General features: G+C 39.9%; 1 protein-coding gene across 1 annotated transcript in view; it reads right to left on the bottom strand.

Annotated features, from left to right (window-relative positions):
- Positions 1–17,911, bottom strand: part of slc30a6 (solute carrier family 30 member 6) — a 108,761-nt gene that overhangs the window by 26,943 nt on the left and 63,907 nt on the right. The window contains exons 7-13 of the mRNA XM_055639538.1: positions 17,255–17,335; positions 15,015–15,050; positions 14,239–14,333; positions 11,367–11,415; positions 5,146–5,265; positions 3,583–3,685; positions 1,474–1,521 (exon numbers count right to left, since the gene is read on the bottom strand). Of these exons, the coding sequence (XP_055495513.1) occupies positions 1,474–1,521; positions 3,583–3,685; positions 5,146–5,265; positions 11,367–11,415; positions 14,239–14,333; positions 15,015–15,050; positions 17,255–17,335 (532 nt within the window). The remainder of the gene's footprint in view (positions 1–1,473; positions 1,522–3,582; positions 3,686–5,145; positions 5,266–11,366; positions 11,416–14,238; positions 14,334–15,014; positions 15,051–17,254; positions 17,336–17,911) is intronic.

Genomic DNA, 17,911 nt, shown 5'->3' on the forward strand with positions numbered 1-17,911 from the left:
TAGAAAACAAATAAACTGCAGAATCTGAAACAACAGTAGAAACGCTGGAAGAACCAATCAAACAGAACTGAGCGATGAGCACAGGGGAATCAGGGGTGAAGACCTACACCCTCAACTGGCTAATCATCCACGTTCAGTATCCCGTTCCAGCCTTCTCACCATATCTCCTGACTACGCTATCTTTAAGAGCTCTATCGAACAGATGCTGGAATCTTACATAGAACTTAATGTTTCTGTTATTGAATCTATCCTAAAACAGTAGTACCCTTTATCCTTTATCTATACACTGCAGACAGCTTGATTGTAATCATGCATAGTCTTTTCTTTGACTGGATAGCAAGCATGCAAACAAAAGCTTTTTACTGCACCTCGGTACACATGACAATAATAAAGTAAACTGAAAAATTGAAATACCTTACCATTATTCTTATACAGAGAACTTAGAAGATATTTATTTACAGGAATTCATCAGGGATATCAAACTTAGTGCATATGATAACATTATCAGCATCTGCAATTCTTTCTTAAACATAACATTCAAGTATATGCTCCTGCAATACGTTTATCCGCTTGCAATGTTGGTTGAACGACCAGCGATGGTCAGGACACTCTAGTCTTCCTCGAAAAGTGCATTAAATCCATTGCACTTTAACGTCTCACGTGAAAGACAATATCGCAAGCAGCATAGTAATAAAATGTCAAGTCTACAATATGTTAAATGGATTAAACACTTAAACCAGCTGAAATTCAACAGCTTTGGGAATACAGTAACCTGAGAAATAAATGTTTAAGAAACATTAAGATAGGTACATGGATAAGATAGATATAGAGGCATATGGGCCAAAACCAGGCAGGTGGGACTAGTGAGATGGAACATGGTGGTTGGTGGGACATGTTGGACACCATTACTCTCTATGACTAACTCTCGATGTAGCCATTAACGTCTTCATCTTTCAAAACTTTCAGTCATCTGGCCCTGCCTCCTATGAGTGCACAAATAATCAAATTTTCTCAACTTGCACTCGTGGAAAATCAGGTTAGACGCAAGTATATTCCAATCTGGGTCTAGGAAGGAGCTGCAGATGCTTGTTTATACGAAAGACAGACACAAAATGCGGGAGCAACTCAACAGGTTAGACAGCATCTTGGAGAATAGGTGACGCTTCAGGTCAGAACACCCTTTAGGTCTGAAGAAGGCGTCCGACCCCAAACGCCACCTAGCCAGTTTCTCCAGAGATGCTGCCTGATCCGCTGAGTTATTCATATCTGAGTGATTGGGAATATCCCAAATTCTTTAATGTTACAGATGGATCTGTGATTTAGTTAAAATGAAAATGTAGCCACTATGGAAGCCTTCCTGTTTAATGCATCTGGGTAAATGACTTGCGACACACATGACAGAAAGGATTCAAACAATGTATAAAGGAAGCAAATATTATTGTTATTCTCAAGAATCTTTATTCCAATGCATACCTCTCTGAGAAGCTTGTCCAACTGCCCAATCACATGCGAAGGTGTTGTCTGCAAAAATAAATAGACGGGTCACAAATTACACCTTTTATGCAAAGAACAAACCTTTTCATGAAATTAACATTGCCTCTCATCATTATCAACCCCTTTCCTTGCCAACAGGACCTCACGTTCCACACAAATAAATAGCTAAAGCTGTATTGAGTTAATTTTATACTGTACTTTTCATTGATAATCTAAAAACTGATTCCATCAACAACTTGGTGTTATATATGTCATAAAGACACAACATGCTGGATAACTCAGCATAACAGGCAACATCTCCAGAGAACACAGATAGGTGACGTTTTGAGTCGGGACCCATCTTCAGATTGATTGTGGTGTGGGGGATGGGGGACGGGTGAGAGAAAGTGGAGCATGTAATAGATGGATCCAGGTGAGGAGGTTTTTGATAAACAAATTGTTGGAATGTGTGAGTCAGAGTGATATATCATGGAACAGGCCCTTTGGCCCAACTTGCCCACACCGGACAACATGACCAATCTACAGTAGTCCCACCTGTCCGTGTTTGGTCCATATCCCTCCAAACCTGTCCTACTGTTTCTTAAACGATGGGATAGGCCCAGCTTCAACGACCTCCTCTGGCAGCTTGTTCCATACACCTACCACCCTTTGTGTGAAAAAGTTACACCTCGGATTCCTATTAAATCTTTTCGTCTTCACCTTGAACCCATGTCCTCTGGTCCTTGATTCCCCTACTCTGGGCAAAAGACTCTTTTGTGCATCTCTCCGATCTATTCCTCATGATTTTGTATACCTCTTTAAGATCTCCCCTCATTCTCCTGCGCTCCATGGAATAGAGATCCAGCCCACTCAACCCCTCCCTATAGCTCAGACCCTTTAGTCCTGGCAACATCCTCATAAATCTTTGTAGTAGCATCCTCCCAACTTCTATATGCAATACTCTGACGGATGAAGGCCAATGTGCCAAAAGCCTATTCTCCACCGATCTACCTGCGCCTCCACCTTCAAGGAACCATGCACCAGCCATCTTAGATCCCTCTACAATACTCCCCAGAGCCCTACCATTCATTCTGTAGGTCCTGCCCAGGTTAGACTTCCCAAAATGCAACACCTCAATTTCTCTGTATTAAATTCCATCAACCATTACTCAACCCAGCTGGCCAATTGATCAAGATCCTGCTGCAATTTTCCACAACCATCTTCACTATCTGCAAAATCACCCAATTTTGTATCATCACAAACTTACTAATCTTGCCATGTATTTTCTCATCCAAATCATTGATGTGGATGACAAACAATAACGGGCCCAGCACTGAACCCTGAAGCACACCATTAGTCACAGGCCTCCAGTCCGGGAAACCACCTTCCACCATCACCCTCTGCTTCCTTCCATGAAGCCAATTTTCGATCCATTCAGCTATCTCTTCTTAGATCCCTTGCGATCTAACCTTCCAGAGCAGCCTGCCATGTGGAAACTTGTCGAATGCTTTGCTAAAGTCCTTATGTACAACACCTACAGCTCTGCCCTCATCGATCCTTTTGGTCACATCTTCACAAAACTCAATCAGATTCGTGAGACGCAACCTCCCACGTACAAAACCATGCTGACTATCCCTAATCGGCCTTTGTTCATCTAAATGCATGAATGTGTGAGACAAAAGGATTGAAGTTTATGAAATGTGAAGTTAAAGGAAGGAATGTAGGTGGAAGGGGAGGGGACCAACAGGTGCGAGTCCAGGTGGGGCATTGGGGGGAGAGAGGGGTGCAAAAAAAATAAAAGTGGGGGAAGGGGGTTAGGCTTTGGTTAAAATTGAAGAATTCGATGTTCATACAGTTGGGTTGTAAGCTACCCAAGAGTAATTGTTTCTGTATGTTATAAAATGCCAAATGTTCTCCCAAGATGCAAGAGGACAAAAGTATACAAATCCAACAATATTAAAATTTGGCACACTCAATCGTGTGTCAATCATATGATTCTTTTGGAAATAAATTATGTTTTATTCTACACAATTGGAGCAAGAACCTAATTTATTGGAAATCAGATATATTTTCTGTATTTGGTTGGACATTTGACATGAGATCACCTACCTGAAGTAGCACCTTTCCACTGTAGACACTCATTGGATACATGGTGCCAAATGTCATAACTGCGATAGCTATAGCTGAAGCTGTATCCACAGCAAAATAATTACTGGGAATGGAGGAGAAAAATAGTTGGTGAGTAAAGGTTAATGATATAGACTTTTATTTTTTTTAGTCTGTAGATTTAGATATTGTAGTTTTATACTGATTAATTTTCTATAATGCAAAAGGATGCAGTTTAGTAAAGGAAATCTGGTTCAATTATAATGCCAGTTGACCAGATTCACAACACATCTGTGGGATTGAGAAAAATAGAGTTAGAACTGGATGCTATCAACAAAAAAAAGTCAATTGCTGGGTCACCATTGCTGGGTTAAAATTCCGGAACTTTCTCCCTGACAGGAATGCAACTGTTCAAGAAGGCAACTTCTCAAGGGCAATTATTGACGGGCAATTAAACACTAATTTACCCTGTGAAGTCCACATCCTTCGAATAAAAAATGGCAATTACTTCATGCCTACAGATTCCTTCTTTGAAATATGACCAGAGGGTGTAGAAAAACTAGGAAATAGCCAAGGGAAACATTGCAGTGAAAAATATTGGCAGAACGTCCATAGACAAATGGACGTTTAGGTTTAGTTTATTATAGTTGCATATACCGAGGTACAGTGTTATCAGGCAACTGAATCATCCTACCACAACTAGAGAGCAGTGCTGAACTACTATCTACCTCTTTGGTGACCTTCGGACTATCTTTGATCGGACTTTGCTGGCTTTACCTTGTACTAAATGTTATTCCCTTATCATGTATTTATACTCTGTAAATGGCTCGATTGTAATCACAAATTGTCTTTCTGCTGACTGGATAACACCCAACAAAAGCCTTTCACTGTACCTCAGTACACGTAATAATAAGCTAAACTGAAACTGAAAAGCTTTCTGTTGCGTACTATCCAGTCAATGAAAATACTATACATGATTACAGTGTACAGATACAGGATAAAGAGTATAACATTTAGTGCAAGGCAAAGTCCGGTAAAGTCCATTGAAGATAGCTCAAAGGTCTCCAATGAGGTAGATGGGAGGTCAGGACCTCATTCTAACTGGTGAGAGGACTGTTCAGTTGCCTGATAACAACTGGGAAGAAATTGTCCCTAAATCTGGAGGTATTCAAGTTTATGTACCTGTTGCCTGGTGGGATAGGGGAAAAGAGAGAATGGCAGGGGGGAGACTGGTCCTTGATTGTGCTGGTGGCTTTGATGAGAAATTTGCGAAGTGTAAATGGGGTCAATGTAAAGGAGTTTGGTTTGCGTGATAGTCTGGGCCTATGTCCACATGATGTAGAAAAAGATAAAAGCAGGGGTGTGTGTGAGACATTGAAAGAGACACACTAAGAATAACTTAATTAATTCTGTAGAGAAGGGAAATCACAGGTGAGGTTTGTTGTTTCTATGAGTAATTTAAAAAAACATTGATTTTTTAAACCGCATTTTCTATACCTTTATGTCTGGTTTCCAAATGTGTCATAGTTCAATGGTAATGCGGAACATGCAATGTACACCACTTACTTTATTTCAATCAACATGTAGGTGATGCAAAGTGCCAATGCTCCTGCAAGGTCAATTAGGACAAATGGGTTCATACGAGGAAGCAAAATGCTGCTTAGACTCGGAATTATTCCACATAAGCTGAAAGTGAAATATAAATAAGATTTTCAGAAATAGTTATTTTCTGAAACTATTTCATAGTCTTCATAAGTATAATACCATCATTTAATTTATTGATTAACAACATTATGGATACAAAATATGATGTTAGCATTATAACAACACTTTTTAGAACATAGAACATTAAGTACAGCACTAGAAGGGCCTTTCGGCCCACAATGTTTGTCCTGATCATGATGCCAAGTTAAATTGATCTCATCTGCCTATACATGATTGAAAACTTCAAAAGCTTTGAAGACATATTGTTTTTCCTTGTTATCCCATTAATTAATACTAAGAACTGCTGTCCTGGCAGTTTTCATCAGGAGTCGTGAAAACACAGCCTGCAAGGAGATAACTTGGCAACTCTATTAATGTAAGCACAGACAGAGCAAAAAAACAATGTGCTGGAGGAACTCAATGGGTCAGGCAGGATCTGTGGAAGAAAATGTTCTGATGATGTTTTGGTCAGGACCCTTCTTGAGACTGAAGAAAGGACCTGAACTGAAGTGGCTACTGTACTTTTCCCACCACAGATGCTGCTGCCTGACCTGCTTTCCTCCAGCACTTTGTTTTTTGCCTGATTCCATCATATGCAGTCTATTGTACAATTAAGGCGTGTTATATCAATTTTGCCACACTGAGAATTTTTTAATATGCACTGTTTAGAAAAATGTCTCACTTTCAGCATGAATAAATTGGAGAATCTACAGGCATCCACAGGTTTTGTATATCACGACAAGACTTGGTAAAAGTAAGAACCATTTAAAAAAATGGTTTGCAGCTATTTTGTCTGCCAATATTATCTACACTAATTGTAATTTTTACTTGCAACGACATTTAAGATTTTCAAACCACAGAATAAATGGATGGAAATAACCAACATTTATGCAGCTTGCAAAAAAAAGTCCATTTGCAAAACAACTCTCCCACATAATAAGAGTGAATCCCTGGGTGTGATTGAGAAGCTGTAACCTGATCCAAGGTTGAAGATGATGTAATAATCTTCACGAGTAAAGCTTTAGTGCTTTATAATTATCAGAGTTCAACGATGAAATTACAGCCCTGTTGTTACTCCAGGGTATTTATTTTATGTATTAAACAATATGCTATACTGTATATTATACTATTCATATGTTCACGTTTGCCCTTTCCCTTAAAATGCAGGTGCCAATGAATGTTCCTATCCTTGCTTTTAAAGCATGACATAATCCTTAATAACAGCAAAACAATTTTAAATTTGGAGCTAAAGTGTTAATATTTAGTTTAGTTTATTTTGTCACAACCGAGGTACATGCGGTTTTGATTGTGTCTTATCCAGTCAGTGGTAATACATGATTACAATCAATCTGTCCAGTGTACAGATGAATGTGGGGAGCGGCTGTTGTTGATGTTAATGTTAACTTTTATGTAGTTGTGTGTCTTGTTGCTTTTTTCTGGTATGACTGTATGGTAAATCAAATTTCACTGTACCTTAAATGGTACACGTCACAATAAAGGACCATTGAACCATTGAGATACAGGATAAAGAGAATAATGTTTAGCGCAAGACAAATTCCAGTAATGTCCAATTAAAGGGTCTCCAGTGAGGTGGATGGTAGGTCAGGACTGCTCTTTAGTTGATGATAGGATGGTTCAGTATACAGTTTAACTGCATTTACAGTTACCTGTAGGTATACTTGCAGCTAACATACATTAAATGAAGCTGGTGTGAAAGACACAGTTCCCCTGACTACAGGATTATCTTTTTGCCCACAAGGCGAGTTTGTGATTGCAACACAAACTTCTCAAGTGTTTGATCTTTTGCAGGTGGTTTTGTGAAAGTGCAGTCCACTGGGACGCTGTGTGATCAGCTGCTATGCCCCTACTCAACAAGGTTAATCTTTATCTAAATCACATCAATCTGTCCGATTGTGAGGAAAGAACAAATTAGAACAATTACCCTTCAGCTACTTCAAAAACCTCTAATTTGGCATCTTGTAGTAAGATCAAGGTATTTAATTTAGGTTTTGAAGATGGCTTAAATTACACTCTTCTACACAATGATTTCTTTTGTGGTAATGGAGACTTTACACAAGGCTTCTAATGGCTGAAGATACTCTGTTCAAATTACCTGCATTAGCAAAACCTACCTATCTTGATAACAGAGGACTGGAAAACTGCTTGTGTTCTACCATTGTTTAAAAAGGGTGAAAGGGATAAACTGTGTAATTGCAAGCCAGTTGGTTGAACGCAAAATGGGTAAATTATTTAAATCAATTCTGAGGGACCATATAAATCTTCATTAGAAAGGTAGAGATTAATCAAAGATAATCAGCATGCATTTGATAATGGAAGGTCAGATCTCATACATTGATCGTGTTTTCTGAGGAACTTGCAAGGAGGCCGATGAGGATGGTTTGGATGTGATCTATGTAGATTTTTAAAAAGGTTTTTGATAACGTTTGTCATGAGAGGTTGGTCAAAAAACTCGATTCAATGCGGATTCAATAGTGAAAAAAACTGAACCCAACAATGGAAACAAATGGTAATATTTCATGGGTCTTTTGAATGGAAGTCCATCATAATATTATGTACTCTGAACCTTGTTTTTGCAGTAAATGTTGAGGGTGGGTTTAAAGGTAGGAGGCATAATAATCAAGCTTGCAGTCAGTATGAAAAGTGGCCTTGTAGGTGAGGAAGAAAACTTTAGACTGTGGGAAGATTTGGTTGGTCTGCTCAGCAGAGCAGAAATGTAGCAAATGGAATTCAATCTGGGGAGATGTGAGGACATACAACTGATGTGGACAATCTGGGAAGATAACAAGAGGTGCTGAGGAACAGAGAAACTTCAGTGTGCATGCCCACAAATTTTCCGAGGCAGCAGGACATGATGATACAATGACATCCCTTTCGAGTGCATTCCTTCAATGAGCAAGGCATAGAACAATACATTTGGAGAATAGACACAAAAAGCTGGAGTAACAGGCAGCATCTCTGGAGAGAAGGAATGGGTGATGTTTCATGTCGAGACTCAAGAAGGTTTAAACCAACATCTGCAGTTCCTTCTTACACATAACATTTGGAGGTCCTGGTATAACGGTTTATAATAGGTATACTATGGACTGAGAACGGCAAACGACTTAGATCACCACATTACAGAAAGGTGCATTTGCAATAACCATATAACCATATAACAATTACAGCACGGAAACAGGCCATCTCGGCCCTACAAGTCCATGCCGAACAAATTTTTTTCCCCTTAGTCCCACCTGCCTGCACTCGTACCATAACCCTCCATTCCCTTCTCATCCATATGCCTATCCAATTTATTTTTAAATTATACCAATGAACCTGCCTCCACCACTTCCACTGGGAGCTCATTCCACACCGCCACCACTCTCTGCGTAAAGAAGTTCCCCCTCATATTACCCCTAAACTTCTGTCCCTTAATTCTGAAGTCATGTCCTCTTGTTTGAATCTTCCCTATTCTCAAAGGGAAAAGCTTGTCCTCATCAACTCTGTCTATCCCTCTCATCATTTTAAAGACCTCTATCAGGTCCCCCCTTAACCTTCTGTGCTCCAGAGAATAAAGACCTAGCTTATTCAACCTATCTCTGTAACTTAGTTGTTGAAACCCAGGCAACATTCTAGTAAATCTCCTCTGTACTCTGTAATGGAGAAGTTTCAGAGGAGATTTACAAAGACTAAATCTGGACTGGAAAAAATGTAGCTATGAAGAAAGATTAAATGATTTATTTGAAACAAATAAGATTGATTGGCGACTTAAATGGTGGAGGAATCGATTTTAAGCAATTGATAGGAGGGAGGTAAGAAAACAAGTTTTCTCTCAGGGCTTGGTATGGCGTCAGAAATTTAAAAAAATAGCAAAAAATAAACTCCTGTAGGAACTCATCGAGTCAAGCAGTAACTGTGGAGGTAAATGAACAGTGATGTTTTGGGTTGAGTGTCCGTTTCCATCCACAGATGCTGCTCGACCTGCTAAGATCTTCCAGCAGTTTGATGCTCCAGATTTCAGCAACTGTAGTTTCCTGTGTCTACATTTTAAAAATAACTTGGATGTGCACGATAGGAGCCGTGACCTAATGCTACAATGTACATTAGGCTGTGTTGCTCCGTTTAGATTTACTCCTTCAGTTGCAAATCTTTGATTCTATCCCTCAACTATGCTCATTAGCTCTCAAATATATTTGAAGTGCATACACTGTGGAAACGGGCCCAGCTGCCCAACACCGACCAACATGTCCCATCTGCACTAGTCCCATCTTCCTGTGTTTAGCTCTTATCCCTCTAACCCCATCCTGTCCATGTACCTGTCTGAACGTTTCTTATATATTACGATAGTACCTGCCTCAACTACCTCCTCCGGCAGTTTATTCCAAATACCCTCCACCCTTTGTGTAAAAAAAGTTACCCCTCAGGTTCCTATTAAATCTTTCCCCCCTCACTTTAAACCTATGTCCTCTGGTTCTCTAACCCCCTACTCTTGGCAAGAGACACTGTGTGTTTACCTGATCTATTCCTCTCACGATTCCGTACACTTCCATAAGATCACCCCTCATCCTCCTGCGCTTGACAACATCTTTCCTATAACATGGTACCCAAAACTGAACATTTATCTATCTATATAACTAAAAGTCTCATCTTGACCACTTCCTGTCTGTGCAGTATATTGATTTTAGAAAAAACACTACCATATGTTGCTATGATTTTTGGCCATCTTACTCAGTCCTCCACTGAGGCAGCCCTGAGGATTTTTTCAATCGATGAAATAAAAAGTTATGAATATTTAAAAAATCTTGAGATCAGCTGATTGGCCCTCTCGCCTGTCAAGCACCATGGTGATGGTAACGCCCCTGGGGGGGGGTGGGCAGGACTATAAAACCCCGGATGCCTCGACTTGAGCCAGTCACTCTGTGATTCTGCTGTGAATCTACTGAACTGTGAGTCTACCCTTTATGTGCTTTATGTGGTTTATGTTGTTTTGTGCTTTATATGGTTAACCCTTTATGTGCTTGCTATAAATGATTTGTTAGCCAGCAATGTGCTTGCAATGAATGATGATTTGTTAACCCTTAATGTGCTTGCAATAAATGATTTGTTAGCCCTTAATGAAATTAAATGAGTTGTTTGGCCTGCCCTGTGCTTTTGCTTTGCTTGACCTCACCTGAAATGAAAGCAAATGGATTGTATTGTTTGCTGGCCCCAACTATTTTACAAGATGTTGACATTTTAAACTTTACAAAAATCACTTTTCAAATGACTTTTCCACTTGCCCTGCCCTTCAGCCGCGTTACAATGACTTCACAATGGTACCCCGAATCTCATTTACATTAAAAAATCAAGATTTTTTTCGTGGCGTGGCAGGGATAGGGGGGTGATTTCATTAAAAACAAACATTGGGATTATTATTGGGGGGAGGTGAGGAGGGGGGTAGGGATGGAGCAGGAGGGGAAAGTGGGGGAGCTGGGGAGGGAGAGTGGGGGGGAGGGGGGGGGGGGGAGGGGGGGGGGGGGGGGGGGGGGGGGGGGTAAACGGGTTGTGTGGGGGGAATGGGGTGGGTGGTGGATTTTTGAATTGGTGTCATGGGGCCCAGGGGGGGGGGGGAAGGGAGGGGAGAGGGGTTATGGAGGGAGGGAGGGAGTGACTGAAGGTGGGGAAAGGAGAGGGAGGGAGAGGTGGGTGAGGAGAGAAGAAGAGGGAGGGTGAAGATGAGGGAGAGGGTGTGCTGGGGGATGAGGGGTAACGGAGGAGGATAGGAGTAGGAAGATGGCGAGGTGCAGTGATTCGCGTCACAACAGAGATCTACGGCGTCACAATGGGAACCCCTCAGTTGGGGGCTACGGGTAAGTGGTGGAATATTGCCTTTGGGTTCGGTCCTCACCTGGTCTTGTGATACTAAATATGCCCTCACCAACGTCATAACTGCAACATGACCCCCCCCCCCCCCCCCCCCTCAAAAAAGTCTATACTCACAATAATGTTAGATAAACTCAAATCAAGCTGTACAGGTGATCAATATGTATTTTTAATATAGGGTTAACAACACAATGTCATAATCAACATTTCTGTATCACTCTTACCTTCGGCTTACATCCGCAACATGTTCCTGGAGCCAACTTGTACTGGCAGCTGCAACATAAGCAGGTAGCCCATTAGATTATTTCCTCTATTAATGCCCACAATAAAACTCTTCCAAGCACTGTAGGTTGTATCCATGAAACTATGCTCTAGCTTTCATTGCCACACCTTTGCATTGTCTCCCATTATTATGGAGGAATATTCCTCTGTTAACACTGTTCCTCTGTTAACAAGAAAGTGCTGCGAATTGTGGACGCAGCCCAGACCATCACACAAACCAACCTTCCTTTCATTGACTCCGTTTATACCTGACGCTGCCTCGGCAAAGCCAGCAGCATAATCAAGGATGAGTTGCACCCTGGCCACTCCCTCTTCTCCTCTCTCCCATCGGGCACAAGTTATAGAAATGCACAACTCCAGATTCAGGGACTGTTTCTTCCCAGCTGTTATCAGGCAACTGAACCATCCTACCACAACTAGAGAGCAATCCTGAACTACTATCTACCTCATTTGGGATACTCGGACCATCTTTGATCGGACTTTACTGGTTTTATCTTGCACCAAACATTATTCCCTTATCTGTATATCTGTATGTTGTGAATGGCTCGATTGTAATCATGTATTGTCTTTCCGCTGACTGGTTAGCGCGCAACTAAAGCTTTTGTTTTATTTCAGATATCCAGCATCTGCAGGGTTTCTTTTTTTGAAAAGCAAGAATATGCTAGTTCCTCAACTGTGTACTGAGCTGTGGAAAGTAAATACTTCTAATGATATGCCTTTAATGTAAAGATGTGCTCTGTTTTTCATGAAAAATGTTAACGTTTAAGCTTTATAGAGTTGTACAGCATAGAAACAGCCCCTTTGGCTAACCACGCCTGTGCCGACCATCTATACTAATCCCACTCCCTTGCTCTTTCAATTACCTGTCAAGATGCCTTTTAAATGTTCTTACTGTTCCTACACCCACCAGCACTTCTGGCAGCTTGTTCCAGAAACCAGCTATTCTTCAGGTCAAGATACTCTTTTGTGCATTCAGAAAGAATGAATGAGAATCAGTTGCTATGTCAATCATTAACAAAAAATGTTTTAAATGCTAATTTTTCAATATGTTCATTTGGAGATTGCTTGCAGGGCGTTGGTTTGGCTGTGCATATTTTATAACTATTATTGGTAAAAAATAGGGAGCACCTATAATTCAAAGCACTGAACAGCCTGCTTATTTTTAAGATTATTACACTATTTTGATTCCCTTTGCCAACTTGCATCAAATATCAATCTTCAGCTGTTCTCCAGGAGGTATGCCAGAGGAGCCCCACAATGACTTTCACAATGGGTCTGCATCCATCATTCACTCATTATTCATCCCACAATAATGTGGCAGAGATCAAAATCTCAGCAGAATTGTAAAGCAACGTCCTTCCTTTACACTTTCTGCAGAGCTTTCCGAATATGACAAGTGTTTGTTCTGTTATTCTGTGCTCCCGTTTTCTTTTGATAATTGCCACAAAATATAATCGTGAGAGGAACAACTTATAAAAAGTTATATTGCTGTTATAAAAAGATATGCAATTATGGAAAATAATATTAAATTGAATAATGACACCTTGCAATCATTTCTAAAAATGTATTTATCTTTAGATTTACTAAACAAGGAACTACTAAACAGTTCATTACATTAGCTTAACAGCAACCCGACAAAAATAAGTGAATTTACAATGTGCATAATACATAGACTGCTTGTGTATCCTGCAAATTTCCATCCTTTAAATGAGTAATTAAGCTATCCATTCAAAAAGCTGAAAATGCTTTGAATTTTTAAAAGTTGGCATTGTATTTAGTGTGCCATCTCGGTGAAAGTTTGTGTATATAAACAACAAAAACAATGGTATGAAGTTATTTTACCATCAAGCTCCTTTAAAGAATTTAAAGTGTTATTGGTTCAACAAATGCACTCTGTCAAGGAATAACAGGGAATTTAATTAATACTCTACTGTTGAAAAGGAAATTTTGATTAATTGGGGAATGCAAACATTTGCTGATTTAGCTCCGTTAGTTAAACACAAAGTGCTCAGCAGGTCAGGTAGCATCTGTGGAGGGCATTGACTGAGATTGTTTCAGAGCAGGGCCCTGTGTCAGACTGAAGAGGGGCGCGCACCAGGAACCCTGTGTTATGTTTAGCTCAAGATTTGAACATCTGCAATCTCTTGTAGTTCCCTTGGTTACCGAGGCCAAGATTCTCTTTTAACCAATTTCCGTATCTGGCAGCAAGTTAAAAAGTGAAAAGATTGTTGGGGGAGGGAGGGGGGGAAACGGGGCATGGTGGAGGTGGGGTTAAGGGTAGAGGTGATGCAGCAGGTTGTTGGGGTAACATATTCTGACAAGCAGATCATTCTGTCGGGGATCCTTTATATTTAAAGATATCTGATTGAATTATAAATAGAGCAAGGCGAGGAGGCAATTCTGGAGAGGGTAATAGGAGGTGACTTTTCAATTTGATGTCCTTTCATCAGAGCACAAAAAACACATACCAGGAAATGTACTCTATAGGAAAGTTGTGATGAAAGAACACAGTCTGAGGCATAAACTTTGTTGATCTATCCATTAATAACACCTGACCTGCTAAATATTTCTAGTATTTATCGGCTTTTATGATAGAATGCAGAAACATATTTAGTGACATTGCGCAATCAAGACAAGAAAGCCCCAAATATTTTAGCTATGTAGTAAATGTGATAACAGTCTGCAAAGAAAATATAACACCACTATATCATATTGTAGACAATAATGTCTAGATCACTTAGAAATTCCTACAATATTAAGGCCAGCATGGGAACAGCTTTCACACTGTGGCCACCTTACAGCCCCTCAACATACCTTCAGAAACGTAAGCTAAAGATCTGTTCTTCAAAGATAGCATGGTAAGTAAATTGAAGAACAGGGCCACAAAGGTGCCAACAAGGAGACGTCCTCTGTAGAGTAGAGTTTTTTTAGGCAAATTATGGGAAATAACATTAGTTTTAATAATGACATACAGCGTAATCACTTCTAATAAAATGGTTCATCTTTGGGTTTACTAAACATGTAACTAATAAACAGTTCAATACATTAGATTAACAACAACCCTACAACAATAAGTGCATTTGGAATGTTTTTTAAAACAAAATAGAAAATGCTGGAAGTACTCACTAGGTGAGGCAACAACTGTGGAGAGAGAAACAAAATTAATGTTTTGGTCAATGCCTTTCACCGTTCATTCTCCCCAAAGATGCTGGTTGACCTGATGAGTATTTCCAGTATGTGTTGTATTTTGCTATTCAATATCAAGATACTGATGTCATAGAAACATTTTAATATTCATAGACAAAAACATATCTGCTAACAAATACAACCAATCTGTGGGCATTGTGTCCTGTTCCATATAAAACTCAACAGAACATTGAATAGAAAACTTTCCACTTCATCCTTTGTCACTAAGTAACGTATTATTTGAAAAGAATCATACTAATCTTGTCAAGATTCAAAACGTATTAATTTTCCTTATGATGAGGCTGACGCATGCTGTTCCCAAATTAACAATTGGACTTACTAAATAAATCATTTTAATGTCAAAAGAACAATGTTTATACTTGTAAACCTAAAAATAAACTTACGTATGAATCTCAGGCTGTTCCAGAAATCGTTCCACACTGTACAAAAAGAAACCCAAGAAATGAAATCACTCCACTGCTAAAAACAGTAAAGGAAATAGTTAAGATATGAGAAAGCAAATTGAATTTTAGAAGAATGGGGGGGTGGAAGGGATAACTTTATGACTTTTTCAGAACTACATGCATTGCTCTATGGTTTCTGAGCTGTTGTCAGAAATGGAGAATGACCTTGAATAACTTTAGAAGCGTGATCTGTAAGTGGAATTGAATTCCTTTACCATGTTGTTGAGAGTTGGCCGTTTTAGTTTCAAATCATATTTGGTCCGCGGTGGTAAATGTGTGAGAGGGAGGGGTCGGTGAGGAGGGAGAACGGCGCTGTGGGAAGGAGGGGTCGGTGAGGAGGGAGAACGGCGCTGTTGGGCGGAGGGAAGCCGCTGGCGCGGGCGGGCGTGGACCCGAGTGAGGCCGCGGGCTGTGGGACTTCATTGCGACTGGGCCAGGCGGGCCAGGCAATGGGGGGAAGGGGGGTTTCCAGAATATTCCAGCATGGCGGCCCCGTTGGGGAAGGTGGAGAGGGCGGCGACCCCCTCCCTTTGCGGGGGCATTGTGACGTAATTCGAAGCTGATTGAAGAATCTGTGAGTTGTTTGACAGGTCGTATTTTTGAAACTTTAATGATCAATAACTTTTGAAATTTAGCATGAAATGTTATTTTGACGACGGGGTTAATAATCTGAACATTTTTGCGCTAGTGCGTGGTGTTTTGACGAAGGTAGAAAGACACATATGCATATACGCGCACACACACACACATATACATACATACAAGATGAGACTTTTAATAAGTATATATTAACGTTTTATGTGTGATTCCGAACTGTCACTGTATGTCATGTTGTTACATGCGGGTGTTGCCCCAAGGCAAATTTCTTGCATGTGAATACTTGGCCAATAAACTTATTAATTCATTAACTTATTAATTCATTCATATAAATTTACTACCAATATTAATTTGTTATTTTTTTAATCAATAGTAACAACGTATCTTTTTAAAATTCAAAATCCTAACTTGCAGCAAAGAAAAAACTTGGAGGAACTCAATGGGTCAAGCAGCATCTGTGGTGGCAAAGAGATAGTCTATTCTGATTGGGACCCTTATTATGAGCAAGAGTTCAAAGGAGAGAAAGCCAGTACAATGAGGTACAAGGGATGGGTTAAGCAGGCGACAGATAGAAACAGATGACGAGGGAGATGACAGATAGGTGGAAGGACTCAAAGTACTGGAGTAACACAGCGAGTCAGGCAGCATCTCTGGATAACGTGGATAGGTGATGTTTCTGGTTGGGACCATTCATCAAAAAAAAAGTCACAAATCCAGCATCTGCAGTTCTTGTTTCTACATTAAAAATGCAATTCCAGTTCCTTTGCGTCAAGAAAGAGGAATTGGATTGGAATATTTTGAAGGGATGAAGAGAAGAAAAAAAAACTTTTAAATAAAAATATTAAAATTGTTCTCCCACTACACCAGGACATTCGGCGAAGTTACCTGCATTGCCCGTAAATACGTTTTGGAGGAAATCTAAATGTAAGGTGAAAATTTGAGGAACAGGAAGAAAAAGCTATGCTATCCATTGGACTATTGGACGATGACATTCTTTTAAATTGCCGCAGTCACCTTGTATTTTCAAATGATAATATATGTTTACGGTATTTGGATATACACATTTTTTCCACATCTCACTTACTGACTGATTGAGGAAGAATCATGGTACTTGAATCTCATGGTCCATAAGATTTAACATACATGATTATTTATAGATTTAAAAACCACAACATCTCACATTTCAATTCTTCACACTGAAAAATCTTCAAGAAATAACAGAAAATGATTCGGAGAATTAACTTTAGAAAAACTGCAATTTCATTAAGTAACAATGGACGATAAATGGAATTTCTGGGTTTTACATTTTACTAAATCTTTGGTTTGGGTTAAACTTATCAATTATATTAAATCTGAACAGAGGTTAAACAAGCACCAATACATAATCAAAATCACCAACTCCCATTTATTGGCTCAATTCTAAAATGCTCTCAAATTCCCCAATTATTGCTTCAAGGCTGAAAGGAACAATTGTGTTCATCGCATTCGTAAAATATTGATTAGCCTGATGCATGTCAGAGTAGGATACATTTTCATGGTAAAATGTTAAGTGTCCATCAAATGAAAAAGACCCACATTCCTACCTTTCTTTGAGTATAAAGAGAGCCCCGAGCTGTGCCAGGACAGTGGCAGCGAACACTGCTAATACTTCAAACCTCTCAAACCTGAAATTTAAGCATCAGGCAGGAATACAAGTGTCACAATTGTAAAACAATCCATGCATGATTCTCAGTAATGTATCATCCTACTCTGCACAGAGTGGAGAGGAGTGCTAGACAGAATTAACATTGCCCCAAGTGCCCATGCTTCTAGGTATTTCCAATACTTCAGTCTTCTATCATCTCCAATATTGTTGTTCATAAAATCAGTCAAAAACAACATTTCCACCTAATGATAAATCTGCAGAATTTCAGCAAACCAGACTATTAAGGGCGGCACAGTGGTGCAGCTGGTAGAGCTGCTGTCTTACAGCGCCAGAGAACCATGTTTGATCCCGACCTTGGGTGCTTATTGTGTGGAGTTTGCACGTTCTCCCTGTGACCACGTGGGTTTCCTCTGGGTGCTCCGGTTTCCTCCCACATCCTAGAGACGTGAATGATTGTCATAAGGTCATAAGGAATAGGAGTAGAATTAGGCCAATCGGCCCATCAAGTCTACTCCGCCATTCGATCATGAATGATCTATGTCCCCCTCCCCATTCTCCTGCCTTCTCCCAATAACCTCTGACACCTGTACTAATC

Source organism: Leucoraja erinacea, chromosome 8 (genome assembly GCF_028641065.1).
Source record: "Leucoraja erinacea ecotype New England chromosome 8, Leri_hhj_1, whole genome shotgun sequence".
NCBI lineage: Eukaryota > Metazoa > Chordata > Chondrichthyes > Rajiformes > Rajidae > Leucoraja > Leucoraja erinaceus.